The sequence below is a fragment of the Denticeps clupeoides genome, chromosome 1 (genome assembly GCF_900700375.1).
Source record: "Denticeps clupeoides chromosome 1, fDenClu1.1, whole genome shotgun sequence".
Classification (NCBI taxonomy): Eukaryota; Metazoa; Chordata; class Actinopteri; order Clupeiformes; family Denticipitidae; genus Denticeps; species Denticeps clupeoides.
The window spans coordinates 9097194-9123574 of NC_041707.1; the positions used below are offsets into that span (position 1 = coordinate 9097194).

Genomic DNA, 26381 nt, shown 5'->3' on the forward strand with positions numbered 1-26381 from the left:
CAAGACTCTCTCGAAGGACGAGGTGTCAAACACGTGGAATTATTCATAAATTACTGAAATCACATTAATTTGCGTCATTAATTAATAACCACACCTTTGGGCTTAATTTTACCCTACACGAGAAATGGTTGATTTAGATGCAATATCAGTGGTGGGGCGGGCAGTGGTGGCCTAGCGGTTAAGGAAGTGGCCCCGTAATCAGAAGGTCCCGATCTGCTGAGGTGCCACTGAGCAAAGCACCGTCCCCACACACTTCTCCCCGGGCGCCTGTCACGGCTGCCCACCGCTCACCAAGGGTGATGGGTTAAAAGCAGAGGACACATTTTGTTGTGTCACCGTGTGCTGTGCTGCAGTGTTTCACAATGACAATCACTTCACTTTTATGTTTGACCTGGAGTTAACCTTGCAGGTAACCATGGTTAAAAGAGGAAGAACATCACTTCGAGCATCACCCTCCTTTTGCAGCGTCCAGTCTGCTATTGTAACTCAATCAGCATGACAGAATGGTCTGTTGGTGTGTGGTCATCCTGCCCCAAGAATGCCGTCCTTAAGATGGCACCAGTATGTAATGTTAAAATGTCTTCATTTTTAGCAACGTCAGAAGTCAGAAGGTGTGGGGCGACGCTTTTCACCACCGCTCCCACAAGCGGCGTACGATCACACTCGCGGCAGAATTTACTGGATTTAACTGTTACTCTGTAATGTACCATCCTCCACCACGTGTGATTAGCATGTATTTTTTAAAATAAGAACGTGGCACGTTGATTTAATCACGTCTCAAATTGCTTGGGCTGCTGTTCGGTGAACTTGGCAGAAACCATGACAACTGGATCACGCAGAAGAGGGTTCATCTGCACGCTTCAAAGCTCATAAAAAAAGTTTTGGAAATGGAAAAAATGTAAGTAATTTGTTGTTCAGAAACACTTATTGCAGCACAGTTCTATAAAAAGAATGAAATAAATGTGTTAAGTAAATGGATGTGGAAAACAGGAAAACTACCGGCTGCTCACGTGGGACTATTCATCTCACCAAAGGTGCTTTTTTGAAAATTAAACACATTAGAAAAAGCAAAAAAAAAAAAAAATAAAGAAATAAAATAACGGCCTTATCTCTTTCTTACAAAGCGCTCCCGCAGAATATCTCTGACTATCCAGACGAATAAAACCACCGGCAATATGGCGACGAGATTTTTGGGAGCAATGTGCGCTCATTGTTTCCTGCGCTAGATTAGAAAGGAGGGGGGGGTGGATTTTTTCATGATTTATACACCCCTGCAAAAGGCCCCACTCGCCTTGCCGCTGTATCAGGACAGAACACCTTGGTTGATAGTAGCTCAAAGGTAGAAAAGGAGGAGAAATGAAAATTTCCGTGCTTAAAATTGGAAAGAGGAAAGGAAAAAAAAAAGGAAAAAAAAAAAAAAAGGTGGGGGGGGGTCTGTCGCCCGCTTTTGTTCTGAGTTGGGGGGGTGGGGCTCACCATTCTGCACAATTAACAATATTATCTGTACCCGCCCGAGTCAGCCGCCAGTCTCCGGGCCATTGTGTTGCCGCCAGGGGTGACTGCTCGGGGCCTGGCGTGACGCTGATGTTCGCCCATCAGGTGCCACAGGGCTGGCTTATCCCAGGTGGAGCGCGGTGGCATTTTGGCCCCCGCCACGGCGGGAGGGCGGCGGGCCCCGCAGCAGGCGGTGAGAGCAAGAGGGCAGGTCCTCTGCCGACGTCCGCCCAAACGAAGGGGGGGGGGGGGGGGTGGGTGGTGGATGGCGGCGGTGGGAAAGGGGGGGGGGTCTGCCTCCGGGGAGTGGCTTCGCGTGCCCGGTGTGTCCATCTGGCAGCAGAACATCTGCAACGAAAGGGAAAGCGGAAGGCTCCTCTTCCTGCAGTGCCTGTCAGTCAGTTTTGGAACGCGGCACGCGCTTCTGTCCCGTTTTTGGCTGGGGGGGGGGCGCCACGGTAGGATGAGTGCGCCTGCGAGGGCCGCGATTACAGATCTGCACCGCTGACCTGCGGGAACTCTGTTTGATTTCATCACAATGTCATTATCCAGGTGCAGGGCCTGCCTCGCCCCCCCCCTGCTCCGCTCCTGCCCTGCACCCCTCCTCTACTTTCAATAATTGACTCAGCTGCAGCCTTTGTGATATAATAACCAGTTTTACTGCACAGAGTGACGTTTCACGGACGCCCCGCCGACATAAAGCTAATTGTTCCGGCGTGTGTGTGTGTGTGTGTGTGTGTGTGTGTGGCTAATGATAAGAGCAGGGTGGCGGTGTTGGGCCGCTGCAGGCCTCGTGCGCGCGCTGGAAGCGACATTTATCTTCACACTGCGCCTCGGCAGCTCCTGCTCCTCCGCATAAAGGCGCCGGGCCCCCCGCCACACTGCAGTTTTATTACTTTTCAATAAGGACGACGCTCCCGTCCCCGGCTCCGCCTCCGAGCGCCGACTACTACCCTGCAGAGCTAAGATAGGCCGTGTAATTTATGGTGAGAGCTTTCATTTCTGCGCTGTTCTCGGCGAGGGGGTGGGATGGGCTGTTTTTTGGCGGTACTTCCCTTTGATAACTTTTCATTGTATTGTGTGTGTGTGTGTGTGTGTTTTTTTTTAATACAGTTATCAACGTGTTTTTGCTTTGCTTTTTCTTAACAAAGGTTGTACAGGCAACAAAGCAATATGCAAATAAACAATGCAATATAAAGCAGATCACCCTCTTAGCATAAATACATATAAACATATAATTGTGCTCTGAACTTATTTTTCATTTATTTTACCCTTAAGCATGAATGGATGAATTGTACTCAGCAGCTTCATAGAAATTTGAAATGAAGCACTTTAATCAAACACATTTTTCACACAATTTCACAGAATGCATAATTTCTAAAATGACAAACTTCCATTAAATTTGACTTCACTTGTATCATATATATATATATATGTGTGTTTCTTACATATTTTAATACTTTTTATTGTCATCTCTTCCCAGAGTGACCTATTTCAGATTTCCTGCTCAGGTTTTCTGCAGTGTGGTGTCACAGTGTTTTAAATAGATGTTTTAAGATAGATGAAAAATCATGTGCACAAGCACCGGATTCCTTCTGAAATAGCCCGGTCACAAACTCGTCACCGTCAGCAGCAACTCAGCATCCAAGCTGACGTCCCACTGCCTCTCTCCATCTCTCTCTCTCTGTCCCCGAAGGCGGCCCGTTGTCCTGAAGTGGGAGTGCAGCACCTGTACATGCGGACCGCTGACAGCTGTGAGCGGGGAGGTGGCACTCCTGAGCGCGCCCGGCCGAGTGGGAGGTGTGAACAGCCAGGCTGGGACGCCGCACAACCAGCGCGCCGCCCCCGTGGCGCTGCCTCGCCGCAGCCATCCGGCAGGACAGCCGAGGTCTCCAAGCTTCAGACGTCAGTGCCGCATGCCCGGGTGCCACCTGGTCAGAGACAAACTAACTTATCGTTTACTCTGTGAGAGAGACTGTTGGATTCTTCTCTAGAAACACGCAATCATCAAATGCATGTCTTGCAATAATTAAGCTCATTTCGAACCAAATTCACGCCTTTCAAGAATTCTATAAAACAGGAAGAAGTAAATGGCTTAAATGAAAGGTAACTAGTGGTTTTCTTCATTTCCAGAGGACCGGGAGATAAAAAAGAATGAAACTTTTTTTGCTCCTGATGTTCGCCCGCAAGGTGGCCACGTCGCTGCGGCCTAAACCTGGCCCGGAAACTTTAGCCCCTCCGCAAAGTCCTTGCAGGCTGTGAAGGTCTGGTGACAGCTGAGTCGAGCGCTGTCCCCTCCCCTCCCCTCCCCGCTCCTGCCAAAGCTTTCAGGGCTGCAGAAATCTGCTCGGCAGATGGGTGCCTCGCCTTTTACATCTCACTTGAGGGACGGGGGAAGCAGCGCAATCTGTGGCCCTCGACGCAGCCTCGGCGAGCCCCGCGAAACGAGGAAAAGGGAACCGGCGCAGCGGCACGGCCCAGATCCTTAACAACGTCTCTCCGTCCCGGTCCCCCTCTTAGCCAGCCCTCAAAGCCACACGATGATTTATTCATCGGACGGAGGGGGGAGATAAAACAGGACCTCGGTTCCAGGACACAGGATTCCTGGGTTTTTTTTGCGGGGTTATTCAGAGCGATGGCAGGGACGGTTGGGATTTGCACATGTCGTTGAAAAAGAACTACAAATCCCAGCAGGCCGGCCGGTGGAAATGAACCAGCTGTCCGCGGTTTGTAGATCAGATCCCCTCGTCTTGATAATGAAGTCAGAGAATAATGAGGACCAAAGAGCAGCGCGAGGGCGTCTCCTTTGTTCAGATATTTTGACAGAAGTTATTTTTCTCCCGTTGCCTCCAAGCTGTGCTCGCCGCTTGCCAACGCCGGGTACATGTTGCACTTGTTCCCTCCGATGGAAAAAAAAAAGGGGAACTCACGCCCTGCCCTGCCAAAGCTCCTGCTTTTTGTGATTTATTTAATTCTGTATGTTGCCCACCTCCCCAACCAACTGTCAGCCTTATAAAAAATGCAGAGTTCAGGGTATCGAGACAGGCTGGAAAAACTAGTTTCCATTTCTGTTAGTTTTTTTTGTTTTTTTTTTTCTTCATCAGCCCTAATGTCATGCATCACAAATAAAGCATATTAATGAATAATGATATTCTGCATATTGACAGATGGGTATGAAGTTGGAGTAAAAAATATAGATTTTAAATAATCAGTTTTAATTCTGTGTCTAACCAAAAAAATAACACGCTGCTGTCCAAGCTGTCTTGCCACGTGGGTGAATAAGGGATGAGGCACAAGCGTTTGACATTTGTAAAGTAAAGGTGGTTTTAATAATCAGAAAAGAAAAGTCACGATTGACAAAAAAACAATCGGAAGGTTGCCGGTTCGAAAATCCCAAACCTCCAAAGTGCCACTGAGGTGCCACTGAGCCAAGTACTGTTTCCACACATTGCTGCCTGTGGATTGGTTAAAAGCAGAGGACACTTTTCACTGTGTGCATCTGGGGCTGTGCTGTGGTGCGGTACAATTATTCACTTTCACTTCACATGGGTGTGTTCAAAGGATTCTAGTCATCAGTGCTGTGATGTAACAGGCATCACAGCACACATGTGACTGGACTTGGCTAGCCATTGGCCGCCTAGGCATCACACAAACAGACAGGAATCAGGTTATTATGAAGCAACTTATATTCAGTCCAATGTGGTCATGTCAATGTGTCTTGTGTTTCTGAAAAAGTGCCGCCATCCTACATTCATGGTCTAGATAATAAATGCAATACCTGTGTTAAATATGATATAAATATGATATCTTCAAAGATTTCACCTTGCTGTTAATTGCATGTGTGTCCATCTTGACCAAACTGCAGAAAAGGGAAAACTTCAATCTCATTTTACATTTATGGCATTAATCAGACGCCCTTATCCAGAGCGAATTACATTTAGTAGTTACAAGGACAGTCCCCCTCTGGAGACACTTAGGGTTAAGTGTCTTGCTCAGGGACACAATGCTAGTAAATAGGGTTTGGACCTGTGACTTTGTGGTCTTCTCGTGAGTGTGTTACCCACTAGGCTACAACCACCTTAATGTCCACTTGATTGACATCATTGTACACCTTCCTGTACCTCAGAAATGGGTGAATTTGACATATTAAGCTATAAACTTGACTTTGTAGTCTGTTAAGCTAAACGCAGTCTGGCTGTAGCCAGATTACGGGAAGTATTCACAGATGTAGTGTGGTTAAATGTCGTGTATCCTTGGTGTAGCACAGTTAATATTGTTGCTTGCTGTGTGTTTGACTGCAGTTTTGACAGTGGATTTATGCCGTTTTTAGGCATATTTAACCAGTTTACTAAAATGGCCGTAAATCCACTGTTTTTAACGGCAGTGCTTGGAGAGCCAACTATTATCAGGGCTGAACAATACAGAACAGGCAAGGTCAGCAGAGCCGGTATAATGTGCCTTCTTCTGGAAACACCAAAAGGGGAGGAATGGCAGGATGGCGGTAATAAGAGTTTATTTCTCCGTCGTTGGCTGTTAGAGCACGCAGGATGGGCACTGTACTTAACGAGGAATCTATAATTCATAATGTCACAGCTCCCCCTTCAGATAACACACAGACCACCTCACCGCCGAACAGGCTTTTCCCGATCGTCACAAGGCCCACCTCGAAATGAGCTAGCAGCACAGGAAAACAATTTGCTCATCCAAAAAAAAAAAAAAAAGTAAAAAGCTGACAATGTTAATATGGAACCAGAAAGACGAGTGTAACCTGGCATTCACTCAAATCCTGCACCTGCACCTTTACAAAGCGAGCTCTCCTGTGCTCCCGCCTGGCTTGCTCTGACTCCCTCTCTCATTTCTTTTCAGCTGAGTTGCTCTCTGGGCCTCGGCTCTGGCTCCAGGCAACATTTTCTGGGTGTTATTTCTTTCTTTCTTTCCTTCTTTTTTCAGGGATGTGCCGTGCATGTGTGTGTTAATTGTACCCACCCCTGGGGAAGACAAACAATGTGGTGGACCTGTTAGGGAACACCTTGCCAAGTTCTGCGGATGACACAGCGTGGAGCTGGAGACACCTGGCCTGCCTGAAGGGCAAGCGGAAGACTTCCTCCTTCGCTCTCGCTCTCTCGCTTGGAGAAAACAGCTGCTGTTCGTGCCTCACACAGCCTCCCTACCACACCAGTCCAACCTACGCCATCAATCAAAGCGCCGCTCCGGAGAGGGGGAGAGTGAGAGAGACGAGCGGCCAAGTGAGAAAGACTGAAGAACGGGTCGGACGTTGCTTCTCCTCCACGGTGAACATCAGACACAAGTGGCCCGAAAACACAGCAGTAATGAAAACCTCTATAAACTGGAATAAACATGCAGCGATTACAATCTTCCCAACCATGTTTCTACCCAGCGATGTGTTGAGCAGCAGCAGGAGAGGTGACGAGTGTCAGAGGGGACAGGCGAGTACACCGCTCTCCCACTGAAAGGGCCGATGCTCAACGGCACAGGCCAGGCCATGATTTCTAAATGAATCCCTTTTCATTGTACTGTAAATTCATATTTAAACTTTTACAGTACAGGCCAAAAGTTTGGACACACCTCATTCAATGTGTTTTCCATTTACATTGGTAGATTCTCACTGAAGGCATCAAAACTATGAATGAACACATGTGGAGTTATGTACTTAACAAAAAAAGGTGAAATAACTGAAAACATGTTTTATATTCTAGTTCCTTCAAAATAGCCGCCCTTTGCTCTGATTACAGCTTTGCACACTCTTGGCATTCTCTCGATGAGCTTCAAGAGGTCGTCACCTGAAATGCTTTTCCAACAGTCTTGAAGGAGTTCCCAGAGGTGTTTAGCACTTGTTGGCCCCTTTGCCTTCACTCTGTGGTCCAGCTCACCCCAAACCATCTGGATTGGGTTCAGGTCCGGTGACTGTGGAGGCCAGGTCTCCACTTTTTGTTAAGTACGTAACTCCACATGTGTTCATTCATAGTTTTGATGCCTTCAGTGAGAATCTACCAATGTAAATGGTCATGAAAATAAAGAAAACACATTGAATGAGAAGGTGTGTCCAAACTTTTGGCCTGTACTGTATGTTAAAATTCATGTTGAGGCCAATGAGCTTCAACTGGATCTACATTCTACGGTATGCAATAACTGTTTACCTTTATAACTTCTTTCCTTTTTTTGCTCAATTTTTATCTTACCTGCACTCCTGCACAACACTGACGAGAGTTTTGTGTGGTTCATTGGTGTGACATTTGTTGACTTCCCTGAGTGTGACATACATTTCCATGATTTTTTACACTCTTCCACCTCAACAGTTTGTCAATAGTTCCCACCCACTGGCCCATCCTATCTTCTTGTATACGCCCCCTTTCATTTCTTTCAGTATCTATAATATATTTAGGCTCCATGCTTGATTAGGTGGATGTACTTGGAAGTAAAGTTTGTACTGTCGGATCAGTGACAGCCATATCAGATTAAAGCAGTACTTATCAGTACAAATGATGGAAATATTATAACTCCATATGACAATCCAAAATAATCAATCAATCTTCATTTATGTGGCACGTGTTACAATGTACATTGTCACAAAGTGCCTAGCAAATTGAACAGTGCTCAAAGCCCCAGGTGAGCAAGCCAGAGGCAACGGTGGCCAGGAAAAAACCTGGAAGAACCAAGACCCATTCTCCTCTGGTCAGGACTGGACTACAATGAAATACATCCAGAAAATGATGGCATATGAAGGTTATTGCAGTCCACTTGTGTATAGCATCCAGGTAGTGTGTTAGAGTCCCAGCAAGTGACCATCAGATGGGGTCAGCAGAGGTACCAAGTAGGGCAGTCTGTGGAGGTCAGCCATGTCACGTGATCACTCTGAACCAGGAAACCCCCCCGGGCAGGATATACAGTCCACAGTGGAGTGGATGGTGAAGGATGGAGAAAAGAGAAGAGAGACTTAGTAAGAGTAAGAGTGAGTCATCTAGGTAGTGCATTAGCAGTTGGTCAGACTCATTATGAAGGATTCTAAAGTATGTGCTGACATGTACAAAACAAAAGCCATTTTGTAAAGCATAGACTGGCTGATGATGTCTGGCTATACACTCTGAGAGCTTTTCTGTGCAGGGTGATGTGACTCCTGAAAGTTTTTCTTACTTCAGCATCATTCAGCAATTTAATTAAGGGGAAATTTTTACTTGCTTAAGATGAAAGTGCGAAAGGTAGGGCCCAAGTGCTAATGTTGGTGTGTTTGGCACAACTGTCTCACTCTGGTTAGAATTCTGGGAGTCACACCCATGCAGAGTGTGTAGAGGAGGGCAGAGCGGCGAGTTCGGGGGGCTTTCACATTCATGTGTGACATATTGAATAATGGAGAGTTGCTTGTGGAGTGCTTGTGGGCAGAACCGGTGACATACGGGCACTGGCACATACACACACACACACACACACACACACACACACACACACACACACACACACACAGAACTTGGTCAGCACAGATGAGTTGTGGGAAAACAAGCAGCTGCGGGAGGAAGAATGGACCATAAGGCTCGACCGCTTGCCAAATTTCATCATCTATTATGGATTGCCTGAGAAGCGTACTCTACTGCGACCGGGGGCATGTTTCTGAATCACATGCAATCACAAAACTATGTGCATCACTATGAGTTTAGAAACTGACTGCTTTTGAAGGAAATCTGAGAAGAGAAAAAAACCGTCCAAGCATCAAATCCAACATTCAAATTGATTATGTTTACCTATAGTTAAAATCACCAATTAAACTGAAAATTCATTGGGGGAAGTTACATTTTAATCATCCCTTGTTCCAATTAAACATGGGTGAAATACCAGGACCTGGATCTGCCAAAAAAAATACCAGAATGGATCTGCAAAAATTATTTGCAGATCCATTATGTCAAAACTATGAGAAGCAGACTTGTTTTTTCCGGAACATCCCACAGATGTTGGCATGGATTGAGATCCTGTTGAATATGGAGAACAACTACCCTGCTCCAAAAAATAAAGGTAGCACTAATGTAACGCTAACAACATAATGTAACTGCAAGTCAATCACACTTCTGTGAAATCAAACTGTCCTCTTAGCAACACTGACTGAAAATTAATTTCACACACTGTTGTGCAAATAGAGTAGACAACCGGTGGAAATTATAGGCAATTATCAATAAAGGCGTGGTTCTGCAGGTGGTGACCACAGACCACTACTGGCTAATGTTTTGGTCCTTTTGAATGCTGGCGGTGCAGATTCACACTAAGCACGTGCAATAGTTTGAAGATGCCGTGGAGAATGTTCTGCTGCCTGCAGCATACTCCAGCATGATCGGTTTGGCAGTGGGTCAGTAAAGGTGTGAGCTGGCATTTCTTTAGCTGGCCACACAGCGCTCCATGTGCTCGCCAGAGGTAGCCTGACAGCCATTACCAAGATGAGATCCTCAGACCCCTTGTGAGACTATATGCTGGTGCAGTTGGCCCTGAAAGACAATGCTAGACCTCATGTGGCTGGAGTGTGTCAGCAGTTCCTGCAAGACGAAGGCATTGATGCTATGGACTGGCCCATTCGTTGGTGGATGCTTTAGTCCAGGTCTGGAAGAGGATCCCTCAGGAGACCATCCACCACCTTATCAGGAGCATGTCCAGCCATTGTAGGGAGGATTTATGTGGAGGTCACATACACTACTGAGCCTCATTTTGACTTGTTTTAAGGACATAACATCAAAGTTGGATCAGCCTGTAGTGTGTTTCTCCACATTAATTTTGAGTGTGGCTCCAAATCTAGATCTCAATGGGTTAATTTTTGTGTGATTTTTTTTGTTGTCAATACTTTCATGTAAAGAACAAAACATTTAATAAGAATATTTAGTTCATTCAGATCTAGGATGTCTTATTTTTGTGTTCCCTCTATTTTTTGAGCAGTGTATTTATTATGTTCTCTTGCAGTGTGGCTAATTGTCTTGCTGAGAGATGCCACTGCCATCTATTACCATTGCTGTAGACCATATTCATATCTTTATGGTAATCTTGGTGCAAAGTAACATTCACATAAACTCATGGTTTCCCAGACAATACGTCCAAATATTTGGTTAAGACTATGGTGGACATTTCACAGTTTCCAATACTTGGATCTAAACTACATGAGGAAACACATTCTCATGTACTTGACATCTTATGACATCCTGTCTTATGACACCTTATTCCATTTCTTTCACCTTATTCCATTTCTATATATTTTTTGGCTCACACATACCTGCCCATCCATATGACAAAGAAAGAAAATAGGATTCTTCATGCCAGAAAAAGACTTGTTTGAGACTTGTTTATGGCATGGTAGTCTTGTTGATAATGTGAATATTTTAAGCCACATTAAACTAAATAACCCAGCTCCTCCCACTCATCTACAGTCTGTGTAGTGCGAAGGGGAGTTGCTGTTTGCAACGTGTTATAGGTGCAGCAGGGCCATTTTGGCAGCTGCTGGCGGAGGAAGCTACATGCTTCTGTGGCCTTTGGTGTCTTTTCCGAGGAAGCGCTTTGGCTGGCATCATTACCACCCAGCAGTCAATTGCCTTTTAAATTACAGGGCTGGGGTAATAAAAACTGATTTGTATATCACCAGGAGTGGAGAGTGTGTCTGTCTTGTAAATTTAATTAAACAGCAGGTGCAAAATCAGGTCATATGGCTTTGATGTGCCCCATGTGAGAATGACAACCAGACAAAGATTCTAATATGGGGAGCATTTACATATTTTTGCATGAACGCCTGTACAAGGGAGCAGATATCACCTTGTAGGGTATTAAATTCCCCCCCAAAATCAAACATGATTCAAATGAGCTGTCACCTTCCGTTTTCCTCAATCTGCAGTAAAACAAACGTTTAAGTAAAAAAAAAACAAAAAAAAAAACAGGCCCCGTTAGTCTAATGTTGCGTAAACGCACCTATTACGAGAAGCACACCCCGGCTGAGACGCGCTGGATAATTACTTCTTCGGAGCGTCTACAGCTCGCTGCTACCAGCTATATGCTGCCATTCTGAGTCCAATCTTTTGTAGCACTTTGAATGACAGACCTATAAGAGGCACTCAGTCTATGGACCCCAATTAACTTTTCAGATGTTGTTGATGCAATGTTGCATTTTAAGAAATCATTATTATGTGCGTGTGCACATTCGTTTATACTTGATAGGGACAATTTAACTGTGGCAGTAGGTAGATATTCATGTAACATATTGCCATTTTGCAGATATCCACTTGCTTGATCAGAGTCAGAATTTTCTGTCCTTGAATTGATCAAACCCAAAAAGGCAAAATAGCAAAAACACTGCTATTCTGGTTGAGACTTGTGAATGAATGTTAGTTTTTAAGGAATTTTTGAGTCATCAGGTCATTTGACTCTCTCAGATTTATTCCTGGATCTGATATTCCAGCCCACGACTGAGTTCACTACTCAACTGGTTGGTTGACTGAAAAACTGAAAGTTTTGAAAGTCGTTTCAAATCCAGATCATTGTACTCATTGAATTACATCTAGACTTCTTGGGTCTTGGTATCCTTCTCATTCGATCATAAATCTTCCCAATTGTTCCTTCTTTTTGCAGCTTCCTGTTTTGATGCGCACTGCATATTGCTGCACATTAACGAAATTCCTGGAGTTGCATGGTCCAGTGAAGCTGGAAATCATCCTCTTATGGGACAATTTGACCTGTGCCATCCCTTGCAGCCTGACAGCCCTGGAGACCCATGGATTGGACTTGACTCTCAAATTTGTCAGACGCTGACCCGACTGCAATGCCCTGTCTTTTTTTCTCTTCTCTCTCAAGGAAGTGGTTGATAATTATCGCCTAGGACGTGCCATCTGCGCTGCCCTTTCACGGCCTGTTAACTTGCCCCTGAAAAAGTTCTCTGGTGACAGGGGCCACACGTGTGCAGGTGAACACATTTCGTATTTAAAATGCGCCTGTGAAGAGGACGCCTGTCAGTCTTTAAGCAGCAATGCAAAAAAAAATGGGGTGAAGCGGAAGACGTTGGAGACCCATGTTGTTACAGCTGGTGTGTGCTTCAGCCATTGGTTTCAGCGGCGCACATTTGAAGCAACTTTACCCGTGGCGGCCTCAGGGAGGACGGGCTTTGCTGCGCTCGCAGTCAGAAATGAGGGGATCAAGGCAGACAGGACCATCAGGATTTGCAGAAATTGCACTATTGTTTTGCAGCCAGCTGCGTTTCTATCTTTTTTTTTTTTTTTTTTTTGCACAGCACCTTATCAAGAAGCTGCCGGATATCTGTCGGCCTGACAGTTTCATTGTGAGAACGTCACTGCGGAACCTCACGTGTCAAGCGGCTGTGAGTATTTAATGAGAAATGCCAAGCAAAACACACAGGCGAGGCGAGAGCTAAAGAGCGGGGGAACAGGTGCATGGCCGAAAGCAGTGGCTGCCTGAATATCCAGGGGAGAAGCTATCAGTGTTCTCCGGCTGATCGCTGCCACATTACATCAGGCAAATCAAATGTCATCGGGAGCGAAGTCGAACGGAGAGATGACAGACAGCTGAAGAGCTCAGGATGTTGTGGGCCTCGCAGAAAAAAAATCTGTTAAACAAAGAGGTTATTGGGACGTGTCTGCCGATGCCTGGCAGTGGTATTTTTCCAATTTTATGCAGCTACTTTTTAAAAATGTTTATACTGCTTTCACCACATTAAGAACGGACTGTTTGCTCAGACCCTTCAATGGGGCAGTGGTGGCCTAGCAGTTAAGGAAGCGGCCCCGTAATCAGAAGGTTGCCGGTTCGAATCCCGACCCGCCAAGGTACCACTGAGGTGCCACTGAGCAAAGCACCGTCCCCACACACTGCTCCCCGGGCGCCGGTCATGGCTGCCCACTGCTCACTCAGGGTGATGGGATAAATGCAGAGGACAAATTTCACTGTTTGCACCGTGTGCTGTGCTGCTGTGTATCACATGTGACAATTTATTTTTTTATTTTATTACACTTCACCTGTCAGTTTTTTATGTCATGGCTGATTGGTTTATGTGTAAAAATATAAGAGATGCATTGCAAATGTAGTGGGCAGCGGGCAGCCATGACAGGCGTGAAGGGAGCAGTGTCTGGGGACGGTGCTTTGCTCAGCGGCACCTCAGCGGCACACTTTGACCTGACAACCTTCCGAATACAGGACTGTTTCCTTACCCGCTACGACAGCCACTTTTTATATCTATACTCGCTGTCTATTTGTCTGTATGTCTATTTTGGTTAATTTATTTTAAATTTTATGCATTATATTCAATATGGGGACACTTGGCCCTGCATATAGAAAGGAAGACTTCAGAATATTATTGCATGAAATAATAATAAAAAAAACTGAGTTTTTTAAAGCACAAAGCACAAAGTTATGGAAAAGCAGCAAATAAATGGACAAAGTAAGAGCCGAACTCTCTCTTTGCTCTTTCAAAAATTGACGGGAGCAGGTTTAAATGATCCAGAATGAGGACGCACAATACGTTAGAGCTGTCAATCATCCCAAGGGGCTCATTAAAGTTAGTCTCTGAAACTGAGAAATAACTTCACACTAACAAAAGCAGCTACTCTCCAAAACACAGACAACTCGGAAGCAGTCTCCTCTTCACACGACATTAGTGCACATTCTGCATGTATTATGTGCAATGTTGACAGGAATAAGTATAATTTAGAAAAACATATCCATACTTTTTCTTGTTTAAAAAAAAAAAAATAATAATTTGGAACGAATTCCCTAAGAGCACATCTGAATGGTCTTTCAGAAACAGACGTTTTCCCCCCCGCAGCAAGATACAACATTCCCAGCCGGTCCAACAAACATGGCAGCCCCACAGCTGTCTCTTTCTCAGGTGAATCTCTTCGGGCTCTTGTGGTGCCGGATCCAGAGTGTGGCTGATTGACAGCTTTTATGTGACATAACTTATTGGTCTGTGTGCTGTGTGTCAGATGCCAGCGGGAAGGCAGGCGGGAGAAGAAATAAAAAGAGTGGCGGGCTGACGCGAGAAATGCAGCGAGTGCTCTACCTGGGCGAGGGGGTTTTGTTTAAACACGCCAGCCAGCGAGTGTTTCAGTAGAATTGCATCACTCCAGCACAGCAGACAGTGAAGAGCGTCAGTCTACAGAAAAGTCTGCCAACCGACGCTTTAATGGCTCGACGAGGTGCATCATGGGAGAGCGCCGTGGCATCTGGATGCAGTTTTATTCCAGTGGGATCGTGGTTGTGTCATATGACGCTGCGGGCTTGAAGGTGTGTGTGTGTGTGTGTGTGTGTGTGTGTGAGAGAGATCTGGGAGGGACAAGGTGGAATCAGCCACTGGTCATTAACCTTCCACCCCTGTGGAGAGGGCCCAGATGCAGCCCGTGGGTTCATTCATCCATGTGAGGGGTGAGAAAGAACATCAGCCTTCAGCATCATGTGACAGTGGCCATCCCTCAGACCGACCTCACCACTGACATCTTCCAGGCTTCGCCTGAAAAATGGTCCAATCTGATATTGATTTAACACTCAGCAGACGAGCGCCAGAGAGGCCCGACCATCCTCTGGCCTTCAGGTCTTCCTTCATCGCTCGGTATTCACACAAGGCGTCGTCTCGCGCAGGCATCCGCCGACAGGCAGCAGCGTTCTTCAAACCGCATCGCCACTCCAGAAGATGCCCATCGGCTGGACTGGCAATATGAGACGTGGAGCGTGTCCTCACGAATGCTGAAGAGTGCCGCTTGTTTCTGTGAAGACTGACATATGAGGATCTCACAGAACAGAGGGATGCTAGTTGGTTTCATACAGTCAGAACAGTTGTATCTACAGGACAGGTGGAGGCTGATGGGAGAAACGTTTCGTATGTCATCAGCTTCAGTCAGCAGAGAGAAGGATCTGTCTGAAAAGCCCGTCTGAGTGGGCAAGGTGTCCTCTGCAGCGTTTTATGATTGTGGAGGATGAGGAGGAACATTGAAGAAAAGATGAATGCCTTTGAGTTGATTCATTCTCACGTGACATTGTGGACAAAACAGAGATGGTGGCTCTGGCCTGGAAGAGAGTTGAACCAATTTTCTCAAAGAGCAGAGGTCAATGCGAAGCCAAGTGATCCATCAATTTCATTATGGAGATCACAGAACTTGTCAATTGAGGGCAAGATGGATGAGACCCAGGAGAGAGAGCATGTAGGTTGGAGACATCTGATGGAGATTAAAACAATGACCAGGGATGAACGAAAAAGGTCCAATAATAGAATGAAGAAATTATCAGACAGCTTCAATGCAGCAGCATAAAGCCAACAACAACCTGAATCAGAATTCCAAATTACTGCTACAGTTACAGTTACAGTCATGTCTACTGTAACAGGGTCATTTAGAAATTTCCTTCTTTTCCATGGCAAAAAAATTAAGTAAAAAGGAAAACATTACAAAATTATTCAAAAAGTTAGATACTCAGCTGTCAAAAGACAAATTTCTGGAGCTCAATAATTGTGGCTGATAAAGTTCACAGCATGTTTGCAGATATTCTACCACGGTCCATATGTCTGGACTGGAGCTTTGAAAAATTGACCCTCGACTTTGAACGCATGCAGGTTTAGATGAGGAACAGGGTGAAATAACGTACCGTTATGGTATTGCAACTGATTTGAAGAAAATATGTTTGCAGATTCCCCCCGCTGTACAGGGTGGGTCATTTATATGGATACACCTTAATAAAATGGGAATGATTGGTGATATCAACGTCCTGTTTGTGGCACATTAGTATATGTGAGGGGCCAAACTTTTCAAGATGGGTGGTGACCATCGTGGCCATTTTGAAGTCGGCCATCTTTTGTTTTTTTCAATAGGAAGAGGGTCTTGTGACATCAAATGAATTGGTAATTTCACAAGAAAAACAATGGTGTGCTTGGTTTTAATGTAACTTTATTCTTTCATGAATTATTTACAAGTTTCTGACCACTTATAAAATGTGTTCAATGTCACCAACCATTCCCATTGTATTAAGGTGTATCCATATAAATGGCCCACCCTGTAGAATAACCAGGCGTGTCGTGACCGAGCCCATTTCCCTTTCACTGTGTTATGCCGCCATCTTCAGGTTTACCGATTTATTACACTGAGTCAGACAAACTTAAATGAATGAATTGCTGATATTATTATATTACATAATATTTTGTTGCTACCTGTTCTTATCAGTAGTATGAAAAAAGTTTGTAAATAAATAATTTGTTAATAATAATCATCTGATTACTTTGATATACATGATTATGATGTTGTCAGGCTGGTTTCTTCCTTTTGAGACTTGATCATTAGACCAAAGCCAGCAGATGAATCCAGTCAATGACGCGCCATTCATAATCAGCTACTTAGAGCTAATTTACTGCCTCTTAGTAGGCCGAATGGAGGAAAGGAGAGAGGTGGTGTAAAGAAGGGAATTATGAAAAGAAAGTGATAATAACAACATTAGCCCTCTTCCCAGAACACAAGTAATCAAGTCGTAATTGCCGATACTCTCTTGTGCTCACACTCTCTGCTCTTCTGTCAGCCACGATGACAAAAATATCCCTCGTTACTTGTTAATCGCGTTAACCGTGCTCAGCACACATTAAGGCATGATTAAGAAGGCCTATGGCCTGAAAACTGGGATACAGAATCAGGGCAGCGTGTGTGCATAATCGGTCCCCAGCAGCGTGGGGAGGATCGCGGTGGCTCGTTTACACTCAAACCAGCACTGGGATGTTTAGATCATTTGAATGACCTCTGTGACCCTGAGCACGGCAATTTGATGTTGGGTTGAGTGGGGTTGGGACGGGGGAGGAGAGTCCATAGAGCCAAAAGGGTGCATGTGTGCAGGGCTCACACTGGCATTTAATGCTTAAAAGTAGTATTAAATTGATCCATATTGTTAATGACTGACACTTTTAATGAGCAGCAACAATTAGCCGAGAGTTTGAGTAGAATGCTACTAATGCAAGTCTAACACTTTAAAAGGTTAAATAATTATATATCATTTTATACATACACACACACACACACACACACACATACAGTACAGGCCAAAAGTTTGGACACACCTTCTCATTCAATGTGTTTTCTTTATTTTCATGGCCATTTACATTGGTAGATTCTCACTGAAGGCATCAAAACTATGAATGAACACATGTGTGTACTTAACAAAAAAAGGTGAAATAACTGAAAACATGTTTTATATTCTAGTTCCTTCAAAATATCCACCCAGCCGCTCTGATTACTGCTTTGCACACTCTTGGCATTCTCTCGATGGGCTTCAAGAGGTCGTCACCTGAAATGGTTTTCACTTCACAGGTATGCCTGATCAGGGTTAATTAGGGGAACTTCTTGCTTTATTAATGGGGTTGGGACCATCAGTTGTGTTATGTAGAGGTCAGGTTAGTACACAGCAGACAGCCCTATTGGACAACTGTTAAAATTCATATTATGGCAAGAACTGATCAGCTAACTAAATAACTAATTTCTTATATATTTAGTAATACAGAAGCAAGGACATTTCTAAAAGAAAACTTGCACCCTTTAAACCTTTGCATCAGTGAAATTCTTGGTTGCATGTATAATTACTGTGTATATAAATGTTTATTAAGGAAAATGGTGGTCTTGACCGGTGTATTTTTATTATTATTTTTTTTTTTTAGTTTGCATGGCTTTGCATGGAGTACCTTATGATGGGCAGTTATGTGGGTTCACACTATGATGACTGGATAAGCAGCTTTAGAAAAACCGAGTTCCAGTTCCAGACCAGCAAGCGAAGTTAAAGACCGAAGCTAAAGTGTAAAGCCTGACAAAGCAGCAGAGCAAAAGTAAAAGCCTGTCAGAATCCCAGAAAGAGGTATTGCCAAATGCCTGCCTTCAGGAGACGGACCCAAGCACATCACCTTAAGACAGTGTGGAATTGGACCAGTGCATGGTAAAGTGGATTTTCTCTAAGACTTGTGGCTGTTTTTAGACCAGGAAAAGATCCACCATGGCTTTTGATTGCCTTCACCACAGGCTGGTCCCAAAGGCTGCTAAAATAAGACTAGTTAAACAGACTAGATAATTAATAAGACTAGATAATTAGGGGGGGAGAGAAAGAGAGAGCAAGTCAACAATTGAACATTTATAACATTTTAATGTCACAGTGTTAGTGGCACAGTAGATACATATAAATGCTCTTTTTTTTTCTCCTCAGGGGAACAATAACTTAGAACTTGAACAAGACCAGCTACACATGCCCATTACAAGGATACCATTTTTATACAAGTAGGATTCTTTCCCTATACAGAAAATACAAATACAAGAGGATATTTGTTTATACTTGAAGTATATATAAAAATGCACATAAAAGGCTAAACAAACGAAATTTTTGGATCCAAACGGGGATTGCACTTTCTAAATCAGAACATGGCAACAGAGATACGTCAGCAAGCACTTGTCACAATTACTTGAAAATCGTAAAAGCTGGGAGAGACGACTAGAAAGCTCAAAAAGTGACAGCAGAAAGGAGCAAATAGAAGGGGAAATGTACAAAAGCTTCCTATAAATGCAACCATATGAAAGGCAGCCCGGTGTCTGGGCCGAGAAAAAGGGAGTGCGGAGCGAATAAATCGTCTTCAAGCATTACAATCGCTTATTTTGTGCAAACATTTCTTGAACTTTTGGGTGACTGAAATGTTTTTGGCCTTTTGCTACATTTTCCCAGCAGACTCACCAAACAGAGGCAAACCCTTTGTGGTACTGCATAGTGATGTTTCCATCATTTGTGTAGAGAGGAATTAATCATAATGTGCTAATATTTATGAATATTTGTAGTGCTTAAAAAAAAAAAAAAAAGGTAAAAAAACAAATGGTAATATAAATAATTAAAAGCAAAATCGCGAAAGTGGAAACAAAACTCCGCTTACTCTAACATTTTACAAATGCATAGCAAAGAACCCCCCAAAACACAAAAACATCTCAATAAGCATAGAGCCCAAAGACTCCAGAACTTGAAACGTTTCTATGACAACTCATTTATCGTGTAAACCTGCTTGGCACGATTGTCATATTTTGATTACATTTCCTGACTGAATAGATAGACGAAAAAAAAATAAAATAACAAAAACGACGGTAAAATGGGCTAAATGCTACATCATGTCAAAGATGCTCAAGCTTAAGGCTAAAAATAAATGTGTATGTGGGCTTGTAAAGTATGGCCGTCAAGAGGTAAAAGGTACCTCTTGGATCAACATTTTTGATTTGGAAAGGTATTTTACATATTTGCTACATGAAAAATTTAAAAACTATTACAAATAAGGAATGAAAATGTGGAATTCTATAAAAAAAGAAAAAATAAACACATGGCACATATCCTGATGAAAAAAATATACAAACCACAGTAACATTAGGTGGTAAACAACTTAAAACCTAGACATTTCAGTACAGATGGATTCTTGGAAATGAAGAATGTGTGCACGACAGCTACATAATTCGCGGCTACCAACATCAACCCAATTTTCCACCAGCATATGATCAGTCTACGCTGCATAATGGGATCGCCCTGAACTCTGTCCCGCTGTTACATACTCAGTGCTCAATTACGACTACCAGTTTCTGACTACTGTACTTTTTTTTCGGTGCACTTGCATAGATGCGATGTGAACAATAGCAATGCGTCCGTATGTGAACAGTCTTTAAATTCGAAGTACACCTGTTAAATGCGTAGTTGAGTGCCCTTTAGTCAAACCCTGCATCCCCAGAAGAGCTTAAAACTGCTGAAGCTATGCAAGCTTGCAATGTGGCAGGAACGTTACAGAATTTCAATAAATGAAAGTATTTTAAAAGTATAGGGTAGGAAAGCCGCATGCTCTGCAGGGGACGTGGTCATTTGTGGACATTTGGATATTGGCTTTCATGTTGAATTGTAATGAAAACTTTCGCACCATCACAGACTCCAGATGATTGCATGAGCATTGTGACTCTCACATAAATGTTTGATATTGTTTGTGCTGCTGATTTGTGTAAATATCAGCGCTAGAAAAATTAATGACATTGTGCTGTACAGAAAAAAATAATAATAATAAAGTGACATAACAGCTTGGTTCACATGCAACAAAGTGTGAACAAAACAGTATGAGTTTACCCAACCCCAGTGCTACCAACAGAGCTACATCAAAAAGATAACATCAGCAAGGAAACGAACAATGAAGAGTCCTCAGAACCGGGGCTCCTGACCGAACACACACCTCAGGGGGATGTTCAGCACGTTCCCCGCTGATGTCCATTCCACCTCCTCCGGGAGGCGCAGCTGTGGTGAAAACCAGCAGCGCGCCCCGACGGGCAACAGGACCAAAGCCCTCCAGCCTCACAGCGCCCGAGCTGCCAGGCTGCTGCCCTCACCTCCCCACGAGAGGCCGATAGCACGGGATGGATCAGCGTGCGGCTCAAAGATGCGCAGAGATCCACCAGAGATGAAGCTGGGAGAGAGAGGGGGGAAAAAGCGTCGAAAGGAAAAGAAAGTGGCCTGTGTGCCAGCGGGGGTTCGTTTGGACCGGCTCAGCAGGTGGGTCTAGGTGGGCAGCGGGTCATCGTCTCCTTTGCTGCATTTACACTTGCAACAGAGTACAAAGGGCGTGGCCAGGAGCAGGAAGGGTGAGGCTACCAGAAGGAGCAGACCAAACCCTGCGAAGATGCCAACCACCTGAAAGAGAGAGGATTTATAACTTTTTACCTTAACTTCACTTACTAAGACATTGATTCATATTTACACATTTTAACATTCCTTTTGCGCAATTTAGTTAAAAATACAGGTAGGGCTATGAAGTCTGTTTATGATTAAAATTACATTACATAATTATTATGTTAATGTGCCAACACTTGGAATTTATTTAGAAACCTTACAAAATGGCACTACTCACAATAAGTTAGGGATTTTGTGAGAGACTTGACAGAAGGGTTAAGTGTCTTGCTCAGGGACACAATGGTAGTAAGTGGGATTTGGTTCATAGGCAAGTTCATTACCCCTAGGCTACTACCAGCCTATTGGGGCCAATACCAAGAGACAACCTTTCTCAATGTGGAATCAATTTCAACATTCTGTGGGTATAAAAAGCTGGTATTGTCAGTAAGTCATTCCAAGTTTATCATTCAAACCGCCATGAACACACGATGTCACCAGCGTCACCTGGTCATGGCGCGCCTTTCGGTCGGTTGCAGGCAGTCAGATATTGCTTGTGACTTTACTTTACTTACTTTACTTGGCAGACAAGAGGAAGACATCAGCAATTCTCATTCGGTTTCTATATATTGTGAGTTACGAAACTAAGAGCCCTGATAAGGCCTAACTTGTCAGGAATAGAAAATGCTAGAAAATTGTTAAGTGCTGGATGATTTTTTGTGTGTGTGTGTGTGTGTGTGTGTGTGTGTGTGTTTGTAAACCTACCAATATGTGGACATTGACCTGACTGCACACCAATAAGGTGGGGACGTGTGTCATCGTGGGGACCAAAAACCAAGTCCCCACAAAGTTAACTACGCTAGCATGTATATTTCATCAAAATAAGCCTACCCCTTTAATATCTCCAAAGTCCCCAAGATGGACATTTTCTTGAAAAACATTGTGTATGTGTGTGCCTGGAATTGCTCACAGTGTGTACACGCCAACTAGGGTTGAAGAGGGTAATTGCAATTGCAGATACACACAGTAACACGTGGTACAGCAATGCTGAACTCTTATTGGCTCGTCTTGATGACGTCACGGACCATCAGAAACCAATGAGAGAGCTAATTGTTAATAAGTGCCTCAGTTAGCAAGACTGAGTTTGCTGAGCTATAGCACCATCCAGATCTATGTAAGCTAACTTTAACTGCAAGAAAAAAATCATTTAAAGATTCATACTTTTATGATACACATTGTGTTAGGGGTAAATAATATTTCTTTCAATAGTAAAGTGTTTTAGTAAGAAAAGCTATGACAATGCTAGCTAGTTAAATGGTACTAGCTTAGTTAGCACATGCTAGTTTCTGTTATTTATGGATATTTAAAATTACAATTATTACTATATCTTCCATAGACGTTTTCACTAAGCAGTAAGAGAAATAATGTGCTAAGAAAAATGGCTCGGAGGCGACAAAGCCCAATAAACAATGCCATTTTTCACATCACCACCTGCCGTGATAAAGCAGGGCTTGATGTTAAATACATCAATTCCTATAAAGGTGAGCAAAGCAGATATATTATCTTAAACTAATTACTATGAGGGAAAGTAGGTATGAATGTGGGTTGTGATTCACAAATTAGGCAGGGGAGTGTTTGCCGAGTCAGATATTTTCAAAGGAGATTTCATACTGGAGTACAGAGGAGACCTTATCGATCCAGAAGAAAGTAAACGAAGACGGCGAATTTACCACAACTCCCTAAAAGGATTTATGTTCGATTTCATCTGGCATGGAAAATTCTGGACGTGAGTACAAATGGATTTATATATTTTCCTTTGTTTTGATGTATAACTGTATTAAATATTTAAAAAATATATTTGAAAACGCGCTGCTAAAACTAGTATTAGTTTTTTATTAGTATTCTAGTTTTGTTGCCACATGTGGGAACTCGTGTCTTGTGTGGAGTTGCACAGCATGGGGAGCATTTAGATCATTTATCATCGCTAAACCGCCCATAACAGCTTTAAATGTGTATTATTAATTTTTTCAAGTCAGATGTGGAGTCAAAATGGGTTACATAACGTCGCTCAGACACACAGGGATTGTGGGTAATATGGTTGTTTTCTTCTGATGGAACAGAATTATTTCATCATTTGTCTGTCAGCATTTAAGGTACTTATTGTAAACATGCAATACTATATTGACTTATTTACAGTTGGCTTCTAATAGTTAAGATAGCAGCTCATGCATGGTTCCTGCTCAGGTCTGAATATTTTCCAGAAATACAAAAAAAAAATGTTTATTTGTTCAGCTATTTGAAGTAGATTTATAATGTCTGCATATATCAGTTGTGTCATCACAAGATCACAAAAAATTGTTTAACAATTTATATATTATATTGATAATATAAAATTAAGTAATACAAACTAACAATAGTATAATTTTGCATTTAATAACTATTCTCTTTATTCAAATTCAGTATTGATGCTGCAAGGGATGATGGCACCCTTGGAAGACTGGTTAATGATGATCACATTAACCCCAACTGCAAAATGAAAAGAATCATGGTGGAAGGAAAGCCTCATTTGTGCCTTTTTGCCTTAAAAGACATAACACCTGGAGACGAGATTAGATATAATTATGGCGATGCTGATTGTCCTTGGAGGAATCAGGTAAGAATTGTAAAAGATATTTTGAAATCTGATATTTATATAAATTAAGATTTTAGTATTAATTAATTGTAATATTATGTTTGTTCATAAAGTTTTAACAATCAGAATAATTCACACATGCTCGCATCCATTTTACTGTTATTGGTTTACTGGGCTTTTCATATGTTTGCAGCCCTGGTCCTGCATTCGAATTCTGTAACAAATATTGAATCTAGAGAATTGTGGTTGTTTTGTTTATTTCACTGAAGATGCATCATCACTATACCTACTTAAGCATATTCTCTGCATCTGTATTTATTTAAAAATGCTTTTGCAACCTGACACTGTTCAGCTTTTTTATCTTTTACCAGTATTTGGGGACTTATTGGGGATTCCTTTGATAATTTCAGGAAGAAAGAAGTGGAATGGAAGGAGCCAGTAACTGTCCCAGGTCAGAAAACGCCTCTGAAAAGGATCTACATTACACCCAAAGTTCATTGGATAACTGCACCCTCAACAATCAGGTATAAAACTGCTGTTTAATTACCCGATATTATCCATACTTTTAGAATGAGAGTGTGCATTTTAAAGTTATGCAAACATAACTTTCATATTTGGTCTAATTGTTGGCTGTTTTGTTCATTCCAGGAGACAATAAGTGGTGTAGACAGAGCTAATATCTTCCCCAAATCAGATGGTACCTCTGAAGACATTCAGCATTCCACAGACTGTTCACAGGTTGAGACTTTCCACATTCAGGTATGATACTTCTTTTTAAAATGTAATTTTAATATAATATACGTTAAGTCCCCACACTGTGCAATGTGCATGATATATGTGAAGTCCCCATGAACTATTGTGTATCACAAATCTTTTTGAAAGATTCACAAGACTCAGGATGAGAAGTGCTGCACCTCCCCCACTATGTCCCCACATTGTCTTCTAAAATTAAATCTCTATACTAAGTCCACACACTACACCTATTTTGATCTATTAGGATTTTGTAACACATGTACAACTCTTAGTACATTTAAACATTGAAAATATGTAGTGTGATTGTAGAATGGCAACGTATCTTTTATGTTTGGATTAATGGCTGACTGTTTTGTTCATTTTAGGAGACAATAAGTGGTACGAACCAAGCCAGTAACTGCCCCAAATCAGATGGTGCCTCTGAAGACAATCAGCATTGCACAGACAGTTCACAGCATGACAGTATCTTCCACATTCAGGTATGAAACTGCTCTTTTTTTATGTATTTTAATTACCATATACGTTAAGTCCCCACAATGTGCAATGTGCATGATATATGTGAAGTCCCCATGACGTATTGTGTATCACAAATGTTTATGAAAGATTCACAAGACTCAGGATGAGAAGTGCTGCACCTCCCCCACTATGTCCCCACATTGTCTTCTAAAAAAAAATTTCTACACTAAGTCCACACACTACACCTATTTTGATCTATTAGGATTTTGTAACAAAATTAATTATTTTAATGACATGTATAACTGTTAGTACATTTAAACATTGAACATATGTAGTGTGGTTGTAGAATGGCAACATATCTTTTATGTTTGGTCTAATGGCTGACTGTTTTGTTCATTATAGGAGACAATAAAGGGTACGAACCAAGCCAGTAACTGCCCCAAATCAGATGGTGCCTCTGAAGACAATCAGCATTGCACAGACAGTTCACAGCATGACAGTATCTTCCACATTCAGGTATGAAACTGCTCTTTTTTTATGTATTTTAATTACAATATACGTTAAGTCCCCACAATGTGCAATGTGCATGATATATGTGAAGTCCCCATAAAGTATTGTGTATCACAAATGTTTATGAAAGATTCACAAGACTCAGGATGAGAAGTGCTGCACTTCCCCCACAATGTCCCCACATTGTCTTCTAAAAAAAAATCTCTACACTAAGTCCACACACTACACCTATTTTGATCTATTAGGATTTTGTAACAAAATTAATTATTTTAATGACATGTATAACTGTTAGTACATTTAAAACATTGAAAATATGTAGTGTGGTTGTAGAATGGCAACATATCTTTTATGTTTGGTCTAATGGCTGACTGTTTTGTTCATTATAGGAGACAATAAAGGGTATGAACCAAGCCAGTAACTGCCCCAAATCAGATGGTGCCTCTGAAGACAATCAGCATTGCACAGACAGTCCACAGCATGACAGTATCTTCCACATTCAGGTATGAAACTGCTCTTTTTTATGTATTTTAATTACAATATACGTTAAGTCCCCACAATGTGCAATGTGCAAGATATATGTGAAGTCCCCATAAAGTATTATGTATCACAAATGTTTATGAAAGATTCACAAGACTCAGGATGAGAAGTGCTGCACCTCCCCCACAATGTCCCCACATTGTCTTCTAAAAAAAAATCTCTACACTAAGTCCACACACTACACCTATTTTGATCTATTAGGATTTTGTAACAAAATTAATTATTTTAATGACATGTATAACTGTTAGTACATTTAAAACATTGAAAATATGTAGTGTGGTTGTAGAATGGCAACATATCTTTTATGTTTGGTCTAATGGCTGACTGTTTTGTTCATTATAGG

The 26381-nt window shown here is 42.6% G+C and overlaps 1 protein-coding gene and 1 long non-coding RNA gene across 3 annotated transcripts in view; one reads left to right on the top strand and one right to left on the bottom strand.

Annotated features, from left to right (window-relative positions):
* The first annotated feature begins 17756 nt into the window (after window positions 1-17756).
* LOC114785492 (uncharacterized) lies at window positions 17757-24954 on the top strand. Its single transcript, XR_003749062.1, has 6 exons — window positions 17757-17807; window positions 18152-18423; window positions 18688-23803; window positions 24193-24306; window positions 24431-24541; window positions 24901-24954. It is a non-coding gene; the product is annotated as an uncharacterized LOC114785492 (long non-coding RNA).
* Window positions 17824-26381, bottom strand: part of rnf144aa (ring finger protein 144aa) — a 34050-nt gene continuing 25492 nt past the window's right edge. For both annotated transcript variants that reach the window (XM_028971757.1, XM_028971762.1), the window contains exon 9: window positions 17824-21174. In XM_028971757.1, the coding sequence (XP_028827590.1) occupies window positions 21043-21174 (132 nt within the window). In that variant the 3' untranslated portion in view covers window positions 17824-21042. The remainder of the gene's footprint in view (window positions 21175-26381) is intronic.